The sequence below is a fragment of the Corvus kubaryi genome, unplaced genomic scaffold, assembly GCF_017639235.1.
Source record: "Corvus kubaryi isolate FWS band 111438036 unplaced genomic scaffold, C.kubaryi_AGA036_p1.0 37392, whole genome shotgun sequence".
Lineage (NCBI taxonomy): Eukaryota > Metazoa > Chordata > Aves > Passeriformes > Corvidae > Corvus > Corvus kubaryi.
Genome location: NW_024581131.1, coordinates 4,347,888 through 4,366,356, shown reverse-complemented (window position 1 = coordinate 4,366,356; position 18,469 = coordinate 4,347,888). Strand labels below are relative to the sequence as shown.

At 39.3% G+C, this 18,469-nt stretch overlaps 1 protein-coding gene across 4 annotated transcripts in view; it reads right to left on the bottom strand.

Moving 5' to 3' along the window:
• Positions 1 to 2,762: 2,762 nt before the first annotated feature.
• The window catches only part of NAP1L4 (nucleosome assembly protein 1 like 4), a 28,290-nt gene continuing 12,583 nt past the window's right edge, over positions 2,763 to 18,469 (bottom strand). The window contains exons 8-15 of one of the 4 annotated variants that reach the window (XR_006017762.1): positions 16,906 to 17,045; positions 14,839 to 14,984; positions 12,939 to 12,961; positions 12,188 to 12,307; positions 11,865 to 11,894; positions 10,562 to 10,639; positions 9,355 to 9,392; positions 2,763 to 4,042 (exon numbers count right to left, since the gene is read on the bottom strand). Coding sequence is in view for 2 of the 4 variants with exons in the window: in XM_042038369.1 (XP_041894303.1) it covers positions 4,004 to 4,042; positions 10,562 to 10,618; positions 11,865 to 11,894; positions 12,188 to 12,307; positions 12,939 to 12,961; positions 14,839 to 14,984; positions 16,906 to 17,045 (555 nt within the window). In the remaining 2 variants the exon portion in view is untranslated. The remainder of the gene's footprint in view (positions 4,043 to 9,354; positions 9,393 to 10,561; positions 10,640 to 11,864; positions 11,895 to 12,187; positions 12,308 to 12,938; positions 12,962 to 14,838; positions 14,985 to 16,905; positions 17,046 to 18,469) is intronic. The other 3 variants (XM_042038368.1, XR_006017761.1, XM_042038369.1) reach the window with 3 other exon arrangements.

Below are 18,469 nucleotides of genomic sequence, written 5' to 3'. Positions count from 1 at the left end.
ACACAGATTTGTAGTGAAAAACATGGAAAACAAAGGTAAAAACTGTGAGGACTTCAGCTCCAGGGGAGGAGTCCTGAACAGATATTGACACAGCTCCCCATGGACTATAATTGGGGAATAATATAGGTATCTATCCTTGAGAGGAGGCAGACGATAAAGAAGCATGAATGCAGCACTCTTTTTTTTTTATACATTGCCATTTATCATAGACTCAGAATGGTTTGGGTTTGAAGGGACTTTAAGGACCATCTCATTCCAAGCCCCTGCCATGAGCACTAGACCAGGTTACTCAGAGCCCCATCCAACCTGGCCTTGAACACTGCCAGGGATGGGACATCCACAATTTCTCTGGGCAACCTGTTGCAATGCCTCAGCACCCTCACAGTAAGGAATTTTCTCCTTATAGCTAATCTAAACCTGCTCTTTCAGTTTGAAGCCACTGTCCCTTGTTCTGAGTATATGTCTTGTAAATAGTCCCTCTGCATCTTTCCTGTAGGCTCAACTGGAAAGGCTGTTTGCTGAGCTAGAACTGTGTCCAGCAGGGCTGGAGCAAAGATGCTTCAGAAAGAGGTGCACATTTCAAGCACAATTTCATGAGGTTGTGGTACCTCAGTGCAACGTCAGGCAGCCGGGCTGCGTGTCACATCTTGAACTCACCTCTGCATCACCGAGCTCACAGGGAGCAAGCAATTTCCTTGTGCTGAACTAGTCTGACCTCTTCTTATATGTCCCTCTGCAGTGTGGGGCTCCTCTGGACTGCGCTGTGCTGAGCTGGCTTCCCAGCAAGACCTCATTTGCTTGAGGAACTGCCGGCAAGGCAGCATTTAACTGAGCATGAATCTATTACAAGTCTCCTTTATTTTAAAACAGGAAAAGCTTGTTTAATGAGGAGAGTGGAAACATACAGAGACCATCTTAATTTTTCCACTTACCACAACTCCTAACCAAATAACAAACCCCAAATAACTGAACATACTGAAATTGAACTGAGAGCTGTTATCCCAAATACCAAACTTTCAGGAAGGTACTGATGCTGTGCTTGAAGACTCCTGAGAAACCACAGGCTGTCCCTGAGTTTCAGCTGGCAGCAGACTATTTGCCATTTGTTCCTGTATCAGATAGGGCAGCAGGACAGTACCTCCAAGGCTCTCTTCCTAGACAACCCAGGCACTGAGAGGCTGTTAATCATGCTGCATCCTGAGCAGGCAACATGCCAGATGAATTTCTCTTGGAGTGTTTCCACCAGCTGCTTCAACTTTCAGGCCCAGAACTGGCATTTTTTCCTCCGTCAAATGAGAAGCCACCAACATGAAGGCTGCATCACCAAAGCATGTTCCCATGGACTGAACTTCAGGGTTTTTATCAGGGTGCTGAGATGGCAATCAGGCATGGATGCACATAGACTTTTCACTATCACTTCACCATTTAAAAAAATTCCCACTAGCTCTGCATGGGGAGTTCGTGTATTTGTCTCAAGGCCCAGTCTTCAAAACACACCAATATTAAAAAAAACCCCCTTCCATTCAAACAATAACTTGTGGGTTTTTTGCACACCCACACTCCTTGTATTTACCATCCAGCCTGGATTTATCTGGCCATGACATTCTGCCCACCACCTCATCAGTTCTTCATACTCTGTTCTGTTAGAGGAAGGAGCTGTACAGGTACCAGTTTGTTTCCTGTAGACAAAGTCTGTAAGTGAAAACAGAGAAGTCTAAGAATTGCTCATCTCTGCCCTTATCAGTGAGATCTTCAAGGGGAAGAGCACGGCTGGGTTTTGACAAGATCTGTTTTCTGTTAGGCTGTGTCAACCAGCATTAACTCTGCTTGAATGAATCCCAGCTCAGTTTTCCCATCGCTTTCCCTAGGATGAACATCTTGCTAGGCAGCTTCATTACCCACCCATCTCATTTGGCTCCCTAGATGCTGGCACATTTGCTCCACATGTTCTGGAATTTCCCGTTTTCTCAAAATTAAAGTCAGCCTTTCAGGATTCATGCACATAAATTACTTTGGTGTGCTAATTTGCAGATGTTTATCTCCAGGTAGCAGCACTCCCCTTTAACCATATAGTGGAAAGTACTGCTTGAGGATGGGGAACTATTATTCAGTTTCTTCCAATATAAAGAGAAACAAACCAGGTCAAATCTCGCTATTTGAAGTCCCTGACACTGTGCTGAGCCAGTCTGTGCATGGGTAAGCTCCATTCGTTATTCCGGCCCTCGCAAGACATGTCTTCACACTGCTCTCCTTGCCTGCCATAGTCAGAGCAGCAGGTTACAAAATCTCATTTTTAAAATAAAGCCCAGAACCTATCCCTATTTCTGCCTTCTTTCCTCATTCCTGCCTTAACACTATGGCACCTGAGCATTAGTGTTACATTTTCTGACTCTGAGGTCAGATGTGGGAGTACCTTCCCATTCATAAACCTGTTTGGCCCCCAGCACCTCATTCAATCCCTGACCAAAGTGCACGGATCATGTGGAATCTTGTAATGATGCTGCCTCCCTAAAAACCCCAACTCCTACAAAAGATGCCAGACTGTTTGCTTGCAAATTGAGCAAGTTTGTTCTGATTTACATCAAAGAACTGTGCACTGCAGTATTTACAAGGGCTCCTGTTTTGGCTTTTGGCAAAGGCAGATGTTGAGCCAGGAGCTGTATGGCCAAACAGCTGGAATGTGCTGTGTTAAACACTCCACCATTCACAACGAGATGTGCATTTCTCCTGGGAAGCATTAGGGACCAGACAGGCACCACCAATCATGTTTCACAACTTTAATAGAATATTCTATCTATTCTGTACAAATTGAAAACACTGTATTAAGTTACAAATGTGTAAGGTAAGGCTGGAGCACTCTACATGCCTGGTCACAGTGTTGATACAGCTGCTATTCAACTGCTGCCAGAGGTTGGCAATGGATGCTGAAACTAGAAATGTGTACCTTAAGTGCCACACAACAACAAAAGGTAGTTTTGAAGACTTCAGAACTTTAAATAAAACAAATTGTGGAATGGAATAATTTCAGTGTTGCAAGTAAGACACCCAAACTTCAGATTTATTGAACTGATTCACTCTGATAAGTTTCCGTGTTCATAGTGAAAGGTCCTTTCATGCTGGACACTAAGCAATAAGACTACTGGAAATTGTCTGGTTCTTTGGCTGCAACCCACTTCCACCAACAGCAACAGTTTGGCCTTTGCATTTTGATCTTCATCCAGAAGAGTTGTCATTTTGATGTGAGTTTGTTTCTTCTGTCTAGACTACTACATTGAGACCACTTTGAATTACCTGTTTTACAAGTACCCATATTGTATGCAAAAGAGGAAGATTTTTCAAGTATATTAAAAACTATTAAAAAGCACTAATTCTGTCAAAGTACTTACAAACATGAATAAATAAATAGTAAGATGAACAACTAAGTCTCAAATATGACACCCTCTTCAATGAAGTAAAATTACTTCAACTCAACTGGTTGTACTGAGATAATAAATATGACATTTAAAGCTGCTCAAGCACTAGTTCAATTTGTAGGTTGCGAGAAACATTAAAAAAGGGGGGAGGGAACTAGCAAAAAAGTCATATTGCTCTATCTGTTTCAGCTACCATACATGTAATCCATTTACTTTAGCTTCTCAGCACATTGCTATTCCACGATTTTCAATGTTTAACAAGAAAATGGATAATCCTCACATGGTAGTCTGGACTATTCCCCTATGCATAGGGCAAAAGGCTCTAAAGGCCTATTGACATACTGAGCTACAGTGTACCAACGGCTGTAGAGTGTGCTTTATTTAAACCTCAGATTTCCCAAATGCATTGAAGTTGCCACTGTACATGTTAAGCAATAAAGTTAGTGAAAATCATGCATTTTAAAACAAATTAATTTTAAGCATTGTTAATAAGATTGTGCTGCAGCAATAAAATATCCTGAACTGCAGGCCAGGTATCCAACTATTTGTTACAAGTTGTTCAAATATCACTTCCAAGTGGTATTTCCTTATTACTGTTGTTTGCATTCAGCAGGTTGGCTGGACTCTTTCTGTATAAAAGGAAAAAAAGAAAATAACCAGTTAAAAATCAAATTGGCATAAAAGAAAACACTCCAACAAATAAACAGAAACTGGCTATGCAGTTCTGAATTAACTAGGTATCACTAGCACGTACAAAAATGCTACATGCAAACTCAAGCTACATTATAAAGGTCCAACAGAGTCACCACATTTACTGGGTTTCCCCTTGCCCCCAGCTGCTTGGTACCCCATAATTTTTAATCTTCTTTTGTGCTGTTAACACTGCATCCTGTAGACCAAGGTTCACACAAACAAGAAAGCAAACCACCACCTACTCCCCCCAACCACAGGCTCTATTTGACTTCCAGCCCTCTTAAACAATTTTAACAACCAGCTGCCACCTCCTCCAGCTCTGAGGAGGGAGGAAGGCAGGCTGCTTATTCTGTAGCACGTCTGAGTTTTTCCTTAGGAGCCTTGCCCTTTCTGCTAAGGTGATAAAAATGTAATTAATGTGTTGATTTCTGCTAGGTTCTGCATCACCAGCAGGTAACTATTCAACAATTTAACACTGGGCAAGAACTCCATATGTTAATCTGAATATGTAAAAGTAGAAACACCTTCATTAAGTAGTAAAACAACTTCCCCTTTGGCAAAAGGAAGTGTATTTGGGAATGAGAACAAGTACTCAAACAGCTAAAAACTTCAGATTTACACTGCACTTCTTGCTTTTTTTGCAATGTAAAACAGCATTCTTAGAAAGCAGAATTTATTCAGTGAATTTCCACTTTGCTTCTCCCCTTACCATTCTTAATATAGTTTATTATACACAAACAGCAGTAACAGAATCCTGCTGAACTCTAATAAAGAAAAATATAGGTATAAAACACAACACCCAGAACATCACTCATGCAAAGTAAGATGTTTCTTAGTTACTATCCTAAAGAGGAGGTTTATGTGTTATAAAAGATGTACTCATGCCAAAGTTCAGTATACATCAAGTAACCAAGAGCTAAGACAACTGACGCATTTTGCCTCTAGTGAGGAAGAATAGGTGCAACTAATTTAAACTTCCTTATCATGAAGTTTGCCCTTGATAATCTGCACTAAATCCAGGATATTTTTCTGTTCCTCACCTAAACTGCTTTAGGGTCAGAGTGGTCACTATCATTCCCACTGCAAGTCAGGATTAGGGCCAAATGCACAGATATGTCTGAGACCATTCAGATTTCCTCCTTGTGGTATTCCTCCCCCAGCAACCTGGCTAACTTTACCTTTGTTCTCTCTCATCTGCCTGAAGTTCCAAGTAACACTGATGTGAATTAAACTGCACTAATTGGGGACTAAATACAGGAAAAGGGATATGTTTGCACAGAACACAAAATTAGCATTCTTGCTCTTGAATTAAAATTTAACTGCCACTGGTAGTACATTGCATGCTATTCGTTTTTTTAGGGGCAGGCAAAACCGAGCAGCATGTTACCAAAAGTTTTCTAAAGGTCTGTATTTTTCTTTTAACTGCTTGGTATTTAAACATGCCCAGAGCAGTGTGAAGCATCACTTCCTCTCCCTCCCTGCATTCTGGATAAGAGCCACGATAAAATAACAAACTATTTAAAATGCTATTTAAAATGCACTTAAAAATCTTTCCATCTCCCTCCTTCCTTCCTAGTCACCTGGTATATTTAGATCAAGGCACACATAGGTTGACCACTGCAACCATTTCCGCCAAATTTTAATGATCAACCAAAACACTTGTTATATTTTCTAATAAACTTCATTATCTTTTCCTTATTTCTGTAAACACTTAAAACATATTTATTGCATGTAACTGTTTATCCTGTAAAAACTGAGTCACAGAGATCACAAAGTTCCTTTTTAAGGACCTTCCAGTGTTGATTACTGCTCTCAGATAAAAAAAAAATAAATACAGTTTGAGGGGTTCCCGGATCTGAGTCAGCTACTGGAGGATTTTGAGACAAATATGGCTATTTTATGCTATTTTTAGCTTACACTTGAGGGTGTATCTGTGTTGGCCAAACAAAATGTTTAAGCAGGCCCTAAGTATCAAGGCAGTATTTCAGACCCAGACTCCAACATAACCCATATTCTCCCACCATTCTAACACACAGCACGGCCCTTTCTGAGGAAGCCAGCACATGAGCTCCACGCTGCCTACAGCTACCTTCAGCCTCATGCAAAGCATCTCACAGCCTAATCCCAGAGGACACCAGCACAAAGAGACCACAACTCCCTTCCAGTTACAGCTGCTCCAGCAGGCACAATGCACACTGAAACTCATCTCTGGCCTCTGCTAGCTCTGGTATCAGGGGGCCAGACCCCAAGCTGTGAGTGTGATGGAGAACTGACATCCACACTCCCTCAGGCTGGGCTTTAAAGCCTGAGCCTGATCTCCCTGCAGAGCCCAGACTTGGTGACACTGGGTCAGCCAATCACTATCACTGATCTGCCTTAGCCCCTGTGCCATTTATCACCCCATCCCGGCAAGATTTCCATTCATACTCTACTTCCCTAAATTAATTCCCCATGGTATCTTAGAAAGGTAGTGAAGTGCATCAGCCAGGCAATAAAGACCAAAGAGACTTCAACTGGCAAAGACAAGGAGGAATTGCATCTTATTTTAAAATAAATTTAACAGTAAACACACATACTGAAGATCACTACCAGGGCTACAGAGACGAGAATTCTTCTTGTTGTGAACAGATTCTCTACAGTAACCATAAACAGACTTAAGTTCATCTTAAAATTGGTAGAATTTTAAAATTTTTATAACTTTAAAGTATTTCATATTTACTTATTCTGTGCAAGGAGTTTAAACTACTCTGGGCCTTTAATTTCAGTTTGAGATGCCATTCTAGTGGATATGAACAAGCTGAGTGAGACTCCCCCTATTTTTTCTCTTTTGCTAACAAAAATCAATATAAAGCTTTTTGTTACTGCCACTCATTTATTGCATCACTTGCTCAGAATTAAAAATTTCCCCTAAAATTTGCAAGAACAGAGGGCTAAAACAGAAGAAAAACAGGTCTGAGTTAATACTGCTTTCATGACTTTCCTACACAAACCCCACCATGCCTACTCATCCAGTTAAACTGGTATCCTAGAGGATGGGGATGCAAGTCCAAAATACCAATACCACTTATTTTAGCGATTTTGTTTTTCAAAACAGAGCCTGCTGAAGAAAACACTGAATTTCTATTAGTATTCAGTGTTTATACACACTAGGCAAGATACATTCCTAGGTGATTCAAAGAGCAATCAAGTCTCTATCTCCTTACTTTTCCAATTCAGTTTTTGGAAAGCTTCCCATCTGCTAAAGTAGCCATGCAGGAACAGGCATCAAGATCTCATCTGACCCCCCAAGAACTCTGCTGCCAACAGCGGGAACAAAGCAGGCAGCAGGCACTAAACCTGATGTCCTTTCCAGTGGAGAAGGTAGAAAGCCTTTCTGAAACATCTTTAATGAAATAGTCCAATCATAGGACCTAAAGCTGAACCTTATCTTTATTTCCTATTCTATGTTACTGAATGAGAAAAAGCAAGGATATCAAATATATACACAGGATGTAAACCCAGAGCTAACTGGAGTTAAGTAAGCAACCCTAACCCTAACCTAAACTGCCTTCTTCCACAACTGGTTCTGGAAATGAATTTGCTGCTGACAGGTCCTGCCACTATAACTCAGAAGACAAAGCTCCTTGAAGCCCATGCAGTCTCACACACAGCAGCTCTTTTGCTCATAATTCAAACCAGCACTCTGCATTACCCTGTCAGCTACTCCTCAATTTAAGCACAGCCTCAGCAAGGTGAAATAAAGGCAGCTAAAGGAATGTGACATGCAAGCACATAGAAAAATACAGTAGACAAAACAAACTACATTGTCCAGTTTTGTAGCAACTTCTGAAGCTACTTCAAATCATCTGACTGCTCAGTCATCCAAAGCCACAACTTATATATGGCACAAGTGCTTTGTGTAAGAGATGATAATGATCTGGTTGTATCTGAACAACTCAAATGTACTTAAAACTCACAGGAAGGAAGGAGGAAAAGTTAACAAAGCAGAAAGTGTTGACATGCAGCAAATGTACTACAACAATAAAGGAGGAGGTAGTATGGAAATGACTGAAAAGGAGAAACCGGATTTGAAAGGAAAACAGACCAATTATTTTTGTGTACGTGAAAAAGAAAACTATTCTAGGTAAGAATAGCAGGGGGTGGGAACTAAAAGGCAAAGAAAGGCAAGGAACAAGGAGAAACAGGACCAGAAAATGGCATGAGCAGGAGAAAGAATAGAAAACAGGACTGGGGTATGAATGTCAAAGGACAAAATAAAAGAATTCCAAGTTGACTTGAAAAACTGGAGCCAGTGGCTGACAATTTTTAACCATAGGGAGGGAACACAGCTGTGTGAGAGACTGCAGCAGGACAACAGACAAGCCACTGTGACAAACGGATGTTCTGCTACTGCAGGTGAACCACCCGCACCAAAAACCAACACAGAAGCACAGCTCCATTTTGAGTTTAACAAAGGCAAAGAAGGGCATTATCTATGCAGAGGGAATGAGCTGGAAGGATTATAGCTTCTAAATAATTAAAATAAAAGGACAGAAGCCTAAATGTGGGGGGGGTTGGGGGAAGGGCAGGTGGGGGAAAGAAGTATGGAGGCTGTTGCAGGCATTGTTCTCTGTGAGGAATGGGATGGAAGGTGAAAGATGACAGTATCCAACAAAGAACTTTTTCTTTCTTCTTTTAAATAAAGAGACAGATGAGCAGAAGAACAATATCTGTGCAGAATCATGAGATCAAGAAAAGGCTTCTAAGAGTGACTGCCTGCCTTTATCAGGCAGCATAAATAAGATGCTGGAAAAGTCATACTAAGTAAGCTGATGTTACAAGATTTTAAGAAGAGCAGAGAAGATATTAAAGAAATAATTTGCAAGTGCATTAGAAACAGTAAAGAGATGCAACATCAAACCAGAAACAAAGAAAAATGAAGTCTGACAAGTCTCAGTATCTTTTATCATGTGTATATGAAATACAGTTTGATTGCTATAAAGGCAAAACAGAAAGTGTGCCAGGAAGGCAGAGTGTCATTCTGAAAAATCTACTTTAATTATATTATTTAAAGGCACTCATCTCTACACCCATTTCTTCCTATTTTTTACTAATAAAACCTAAACTCTGAAGTAACCATTCCCCCATTTCTTTTCCCCATACAAGGAAAAAAAAACAAAACAAAACAGAAAACCCTAGAAAACAAACCACATTGCATGACTACAAATGGGACTCTTGGAAGTTACGTATGAATGGAATTCCACCTTACCTAGAAATGTATGAATGATAAACAGACTTATATTACACCTAAATGGGAAAAAATTGAAAGGAACTGTCAGCATGGATGAAAAGTGAAATGTACAAAATAACACAGGAGGCAACAACCATAACCTTCCAAGATAACTTAAACTTTTTTTCCCTACAGAATTCCAGATCCTCTAGAAGCATATTTGATACTTCACACAAACATATGTTGATATAGAACTAGCACTGTTTCTCAGCTGTCCAACTTTTTCCCATAACAGGTACACCACTGCATCTTGATCCTACAGAGCAGTCAGAATATTGATTTCTGCCCATCTAACCCTGTTTGATCGATCTTTGTACAAGACAGACTTTCTTTAGTATACAGAATTTATCATTAAAGAAAACCAAACTTGATGCTTGATAGTGACAAAAAGCATTTACTAATGATACAATGATGTGCATAAAACTACACCAGAAGAATGACATGTCAAGCTGCTGTTAAGACTTTCATCCAAAGATCAAGCAGTTTTGCATGCCTTTCATTTGTTCATCTGTCTTTATAAAAAATTGAAAGCTGATGTTTTAAGAACTAAATGAACACAAGTCTGTCATCACTATCCCAGCTTCACCAAATATAAGTGTTTACCATGACTGAAGAACTGCGAAATACCTGTCAGAAGGAACACTAACCCTTCAAGGCTGAATTTTAAGCCAGGTATCATAAAATTTAAAATTCAAAGTTGAGGACTGATTTTTTTTTTTGATTTCTAACCAAGTACAGACGTGGAGTCTAACCTGCAGCCATCAGGACAACGATAAAGAACAATTCTAAGGAAAAGAAAATAAACAAACAAGCTAGTTGAGATTTGTCAGACTAATTCTAACTTGAAGTCCAGCCAAAGAACATATGAATATGACCTTTCTAAAGGAAAACTATATATCAGCACTACACAGAGATGCCATTAAGATGCAGAGGCACACAGTTTGGAAATTATCTTAGTGCAGGTTGTTGGAAGTCAAAACCTACATTTTCTCAACTGACAGAAACATTAACTTCTTTTTTAAGAGCAATTTGAGTGCTGAAGATAATGAAAACACTGCAGAGTCAGAAGTTAGGGTGTTTTTGGGAGTTTCAAAATATTTATTGATCTCTTCACAAACTATTATACCCTTAGCTACACTGCTCATAATTATAGTCTGTGTTATGACTAAGCATACAAAGTCCTTACCTTAGGATCACTCTCTGCATCTTCCTCCTCTTCTCCCTCCTCTTCCCCCTCCAACTCCTATGACAAAATAGAGATAAACTAACAGAAATTAAAACAGGTTAAAAGTGCAACTTTTTGTAATGGATAAAAAGCAAAGTAGCAGATTAAGTTATCACTGTATTCCAGAGTGTTTCAGATGTCAACATCGGGCTGATTTAAAAGAATTCCAAGTTTTAAATGCAAAATCTTCAAAAGATTATATAAAGGTTTCACTATGTCTTAAGGCAACCTTCCTATGTAAGCTGCTGCTGCAGTCCCACAGCAATTTTAAAACTTCTACCTAACAAATTATTTGGAATTTTATTCTGGTAATAGGTATATATGTCTGATTTTGTTCTTTGTTTCGGTCTCCCTCCAAAGAGTGTTTATTTAGATTACTGTGGACAGGCTATGCATTTCTGTGCAGGATTTTTGCACTCAGTTTTACACACAACCACATCCAAGTGATAACATCTGGCACTGGAGACTGATGAAAAATACACATACACACTTCTATCAATACCCAGCTTAAAAAATAAAAATATGAAAATGTTTAGCCACTTAACAGCCTAAGCACAGAGAAAAAAGAGACTGCATGCTGAAGGCTGCTAGCTCACATCAGATCAGCAGCTTGACAACTTCTGATGTACTCTGGTGTGGTGAACCTGACAGCCAGGGCTGTACCTTTGACAAATTAGCGAGAACAGCACAGTAAAAGCAGTTAAGCAAAAAATGCAAAGGATATTAGTTCATTTAAGTGTGGTAACATTTAGAGATTTTGTGCAAAGCCTTTCACAGTGTGTTTGTATTCAAGCAACACTACTGCAAACAGACCAGAGCTCTTAGTATACGAGAAATTCCAGCCTAAATTGAGCTTTTATACTGAGCAGTTACACACTTCCCCTTTTTACTTTATATTTAGTAAGACCCAGTCTTCAAGCTTATGACAACTAAAAGCTGACAGCTGAATTCCACTACCACCTAAGGAACAGATACTGTGCAGCACTCTAGAAAAAAACCCTTGTCTATAATTTTTGACTCATCAGAAAGCAGCTTTCAAAATACTAGAAAAAACATGGATAAATGCTCTTGCAGAAAGTACTTTTCTGAAGAGGAAAAACCAGCCACACTTTTGCAAGTCAAGAATGCTGAACTCTTTTGTAAAGAAGTACCATGCACAAGGGCATTTATGAACAACTGTTTTCTGCTCCATATAGGAACTATTCCTGGCGCTGGAATGGAATAGGTAATCAGTTATCTATAAAAAATACAGTGTGCATCTCACCTCCTCTTCACCTTCTTCATCTTCTTCAAACTGAAAAACAAACCCAAGGTTTAATTAGCTCTGCTGGTATTTGCATAAAAACTTCTGCAGTAATATGTGTAGCATGTTCAAACACTAACTGAAACAAAACCCCTTCCAGGTGTAGATTAACAACTTACAGCAAGTTGAATGGTTCTTTCCTGTCCCCAAGTAACAGGAATCTCTTCAGGGTTTTTTTTGTTATTCTCATGTTATTAATACTTCCCACTAGTCTAATCAGCAAAGGAGGAGAATTTTTCTGTCTATGTGCTGACTACTAAACAAAATGCTAATTGCATACATACGTTATCATCATCCTCTATAGCTTCCCCAGTGAAATACAGCACAGCACGAGGGACTATCCTTTCACGGAAGAAGTGTCCAATTTCAAAATCTGCTGCTAAAGTGAATTCTGAGTCTTCATCCTGTAAGGCAAGTCAGTTTGAGTTTTCTATTGCAAATGTGATGTGCTACACAGAAGCAGATGAAAATATTTCAACCTAACAGGTTTGGGAAAACATCACCCTGTCATTATCAACCTTGAGGTCACAGGTACTTTCAGTATACTTAAGTTTGTAACAATAAAATCTGAAGTCTAAATCTAGATTTGCAGAATTGAGATTTTCTGTACAAGTTTCCTACTTTCTATATACACATTACTGTCCTGCTCAGGCACCTTCTATTAAAAGCTCAAAGACTTGGCTGGCTCTGGCATCTGACATTACAGAACTGTTCAGAATGCTCCAGACTGATTTTTAAAGAAGTCAGGTACCAGCCATGCAGGAGTGCTGCGTGGGCAGGGAAAATAATGACCTTGCCAACAGCAACCACTGGAGATGTCTTGGATCAGCAAGTCGGCTAACAGTGAACTGTCAACGGATTACTTGGAGAAGTCGACAGTATCCTTTCACTTTATCAAGGTGAAGCCCAGTTTAGTCAAAAGCAAAAATAACAATAATAATACACAGTACTTGATAAAAGAACTCTATAGTCACTATACAGTGACTTGGCAAAAAGGATGTGGCAAAGCGCAATTGTGCCATTTCAAAAACTTACCAATGACTCTCCATCACCAGATACTGCAAAAAGAAAAGACAACAAATTTAAGAAAAGCCTGTATAGTATCACCCACCTCAACATTCAAGATGACAAAACACAGTATAAAGACCTTCTCATACCAGAAAACACTGAGGTTATAAAGGCTTCACAAGGTAACTATTAAAACTATAATGACAATTCAGATTAGTATTAAGTTAAACCTAGAAACTGTACTTTTAAGAATTTCATATGTTGTAGTTAGAGCACCAAAGCTGCCATTTGTACATCAAAGATTTTTGCACAGGAAATACTCTTTCTACAAGGATGGGCTCAGAGGGCATGTGGATCAACATATTTAGTTTCTATATAAATACTGTAATTACAGTAACTTCATGTGGCTACAGCACTACAAATCGTCTCCTCTCCCCCAAAACAGTTATTAGCACCAAGCAGATGAACATTTTGACAAGAATCTGCAAAGCATCGTTGAGAGGAGGCTCAGTACCATAACCAGCAAGGAACAGGGTGGGTGTTTTGTTTGTTTAAAGACAAAACCAACCAACTAACCAATAATAAAAAAAACAAATCAATGCAAAAAACCCCAACACAAATCAAAATGTATTTCCCTTCTCTACACTACCATGGGATCTACTGTAAAAGTGATCATTTGGTTTAGTCTGTTCTCAAGTTGAAAATGCAAGTGTCAACTGCCAGCAGATGTCAGTGTCTTATCTCATACAATTAATTCCGAAGTGTACCCTTTAAGTATTTAAAGGAACAATATAACAACAGGAGACAAATCTCCATCCCTTCCTCAAAGCACCAACAAAATTTAAAGGGTATTTCTGTACCAAACCACCTCCAACTTTGGAAATACATATCATCCTGTGTTTCTTACCCCATGTACATGAGGATTTGCAGTGGTAATTAGGAGGGACAGCTAGTTCATAACAGCCCACAACAGAATCAAGAACCACTCTGTTCAGTACAACTCTGGAATCACACAATGGTTTGGGCTGGAAGGGACCTTAAGGATGACTTAGTTTCAACCCCTCTGCCATGAGCAGGGAGATGTTTCATGAGACCAGGTTGCTGAAAACCTGGTCTCATGAAACCATCCAGTCTTGAACACTTCCAAGAATGGGGTATACGTAACTTCTCTGGGCAAGCTGTTCCAGTGTCTCACCACTTCCACAGTCAAGAATTTCTTCCTATTATCTAACCTAAGCCTGCCCTCTTTTGGGATAAAGCCATTCCTCTTGTCCTGTCACTACATGCCCTTGCAAAAAGTCCCTCACCACCTTTCTTGTAGGGCCCCTTTAGTCCACAAAATAAACTACTTCCTTCATCTATGTTCGCAGAAGAGGATGATGAAAGATGTACCAAGAAAAAAAAAAATGGTTTTGGAATCCATCTGAATTGTTTAATATGTGAGTACACATCTAACATCAGACAAGGAAAATGACAAAATTCCATGTGGAGTATCAGGAAACCCTAATTAATCACAGAAGAAACTACAGGAAGTTCTGTCACTTGACACAGAGGTTTCGATCAAACTGCTATGCTGTAACTTGACCAACAGTGGAATACATTTCTTTTGCATGTTAGAAACTGATCAAACTGATGCATGGAGCCATCCTGTGGTAAAACGTGTTAACTTCTTTAAGAGAGTCTACATGAGACTCTTTTCATACTATGAATCCTGTTTACCCTGCACACCTACTGGCCAAATTCTACAGAATAACATCAGAACAAAATAATCTGGATGGGCAAGAGTTTGCAATCCTCCTCTAGTAAGCAGACAGTTTACAATGCAGCAGCATAAATAGTTTGAATGTTTAAGCCACATAAATACAAATACATATAAGCAAAACACAACCTATTTTAAGGATCCTAAATTCTTAATTTCTAAGCTTACCCTTTATTGGGCTGAAGAAGTTAAAAAATGAATCGTTAGGTACTTGTTTAGTAATTGTCCGAACTGTGCCTCGGCCCTTGTGTTTCTGTTTCTTCTTGATTGTTTTAACCGTGACATTTTTTCCTTTTTTCCAGTCAATAGTACACCTAGAGACAGCATGTGAGAAACAGCATTTTAACACAAGGCACCACGGAAAAGAAGGAACTGAGCAGCAGAGCAGCAACATCAAGGCCAAGATGGCTTATCACTCTCTAGATAAAGCTACTTGACAAGATATGAAGTGGATCATAGGCCTACAGATGATGGATATTTGGACATATCAAATATTTCCCTAAATGAAAATGCTATACAAGTTTGTCTCGGCAGAGTAATCACTGCCCCCACTCTACTCATAATTCAATACCTCTTTGGCCCAACAACTGGACTTCTGCCACCAAGGACAGGATTAAACTGTTTCAGAAAAAATCACACCAGTCAGACCATTAGGAAACAATGCATTACATCCTCTCACTACAGGTCAAGGAAGTGTCCAGTTACCCTAAAAATGCGTGTCCAAAGAGTGGCCAGGGAGAGCAGTGTCTGAGCTCTCCAAAGAGCAGTGCTTAGATTGATTTGGCAGCCAAGCACATCAAGCTGAAAAGAGCCTAATCTCAGTTCCATTCTGCTGCTGTACAAACTGACACTCAATAAAAAAAGTCTGTCTCCATTCAACTAAGTTTTACCCAAAACTGCACATAGCAAAGAGTGAGGGGCAAACACAGCTAATTCACCTGTAATGGAAATAACAGTGTCACAGTAACCCTTAAGTGCCTCAAAAATATCTTGTCCTATAGACAGCTGGCCAGTCACCAGTTTTACACTTAACCTGTGTAACAAGTCACAGAAACATTTTCCTGCTCTACTTGTACGATATCTAACACCTTCATCAGGAAACATCAACTGAAATCAAAGTTCTGACAAATCAGCAACCTAAGAAAGCGTTCCTTTGTAATACTTTAACAGAAAATATTTTGCTATAATGAATTAAGTTTTCTTCAAAATGGAGTAGTCTGTTATTTAGGCACAACTTTCACTAAACATCCAAGCAGACTTTTTGCCTCACTGCAGGTGAATGCTCAATTCAATGTAGCACTAAAAGTCAAGAAGTTTTGAGGTTGTCAGCATGCATTCAAAAAACCAAGTATTTGGCATTTCTTAAGCGTGAGTTAGAAAACCCCCAAAAAACCCACCAAAACACATCCTTGAAGGAATAGAAAAAAAACCCCAAAACCCAAATAATCACCAACAGAAAAGAATACTTAGATGCTGAGAAAAATAGAGTACAAAAGCCATTTTTCATTTGTGCCAGCTCTGCTCTGGTGTGGCATTGAAATTTGGTTATAGAGCAAAGTTCACGGATGGGAAGAGAAAGGGTTAGATTAGATGGAATGATTCTTTCACTCCCAATAAACTCTAATGTGGTGTTCAACTGAGACTTTCAGGACAGACATGAGAATTTACCATCCACAGCTGTTTTCTGAACATGTTTTGCAAAAACAGTAAAAATAAAATTCAAAAAATTTGCTGCATTAGCCACAGCTGCCAGAATCAAACTGCATGGTCTTTATGTTCCAGCCCCAAAACAAGCTGAAAGAGTACATGATACATATGACCTATTCCTGCCTGATAATAATAAATCAATTCCTGCTGGAATAAAAATTGCTGAGGAGATGATAAGAATCCAAGAGAGTCTAAGGCCACTTACCAGACTAAGGAGGGGAGTAGTCTGAAAAGTAATGACTAAAAATAATTTACCCAGTTATCTGGAAATAAAAGGTTTGTTACCTCAATTAGAAAGCTGTTAAATTTGAAAGGTGTCCAATTTAAAATGTACACTATGTTAAAATACATCTCCATCTATGCATCTGTTACTTCTGCATGCTGAGGCTAACATCATCACTATCCCTACAAACATTCCCAGTTTTGAAGTCAGTAACAATTTTATCTTCACTAATTATTATCACAGTAAGCAAAAAAAAAACCCACATTTTTACTTCAGAAGCTTTTTTGAGTTTCAGTTTTCCTTACCCCTCACAATCAACTATTTCAGGTCCTTCAAATGAAAAGGGATCTGTCTTGTCTGGCTCCGACTTCATCTTGTATGTTTTCGTCAGGACTGAGTTAGAGAAGTAGTCATTGGGCCCAAAGTGGAACTCTAATGAGAAAGACTGGAAGAAATTTTATGTTACCACTAACTTTCATCTATGAAATAGTGCATCAGCATAATTATCATTAATCAAACTCTGAAAATACAAAAAAAAAAAAAAAGATAATTTGATGATTTGATGGCAAACATATTTCAAACTACAGCAGAAGCAGGAAATTAAGAATGTCAATGAATTTCAAATGTAGCAAGAAGCTACAACAACCTTGGCTTAGATTTAAACAGGTAATTAGTACATTTCATTCACCTTCACATATAGAACTGCTGTCTTAAAAGCAACCTTAGAAATAAGTATTTTGAGAGAAGTCTTGATTTCATTTCCTATGGAAGCCTCTCATCATCCTTGCACTAGGGATGAAGAAGTTGTTATTCTGAAGTCATTTTAACATTAGAACAATACCAAGTGGTTCCACTGGTCCCCCAAGTCTGATCAATACCATGATCTTAAGAGAGTGAATCAGATTTTATATCCAATTAAAGCACAATTTAGATTGCAGGAGTCTATTTAAATAGTACACTCCACCAGGAACCAGAGGTGTTTTTTCCATTTGGTAATAGGAAATTCTGCAAAAGAACACTGACTTCATAAACTGAATCCTATAACCAACATGTCTCAACAGGTTACAGCCTGAAGCAGGTGTTTCTATTTACGTTTGAACTTCCTCTGGCACCCAAAAATTGTCTGCAGAGATTCAGTTTCTTACATGGAGAACAAAAGGCTCCAGTTACAGAAAACCACAGCATCCACAATGCATCAATTTTCAGATCTGTAAAGCTTTCTAAACTGCTTGCACCATGCTCTCTTTGCACTCAGGACCAACTATGAACTTTTTAAAGTAAACCAAAACTCAAGCTGTCTTGGAACAGGGAAAACAATAAAGGATAAAGGTTTTTGGCAGCATTGATTTAGTGACTTGAAGGGGAAAAAGCCAGCGGGTCAGTTCAGCACACTGGAAGGACTGAAAGCCAAAGCTCCCAACATCACTGCCCAGCCACAGCATGTGTAACAGTTACCTTAAATATTTTTACTCCCCCAGTAATATGCCTCAAGAATTAGCCCTAATCTGCACACAAAACAGACTACATAGCTGCCAAAAGACTGGCCCTGAATATACTTCCCCAGGCATTCTTCACACTCAGGCCAGAAAACTGTCTGTTATCACCAAGGAGGATGCCTTGCCATCCTCTTTTTCAAGGCTATTCATGCGCAGACAAGATAAATAACTCGGGACAACAGCTTGTTCATCAAAGATATTTATCTCTCACTCATCTCCCAAAGGCCCCTTAATCTTCCTAAGACTCCATGAATCTCCTCACATGACTCAAATCTGCAAAGAGAGTGGTCAAGGAGTGATGGAGACCAATGGCAACAGCAGCCTTCCCCACCCCCGTGCTCGCTGTTTAAAGACAGGAAGCCACTGGCACCCA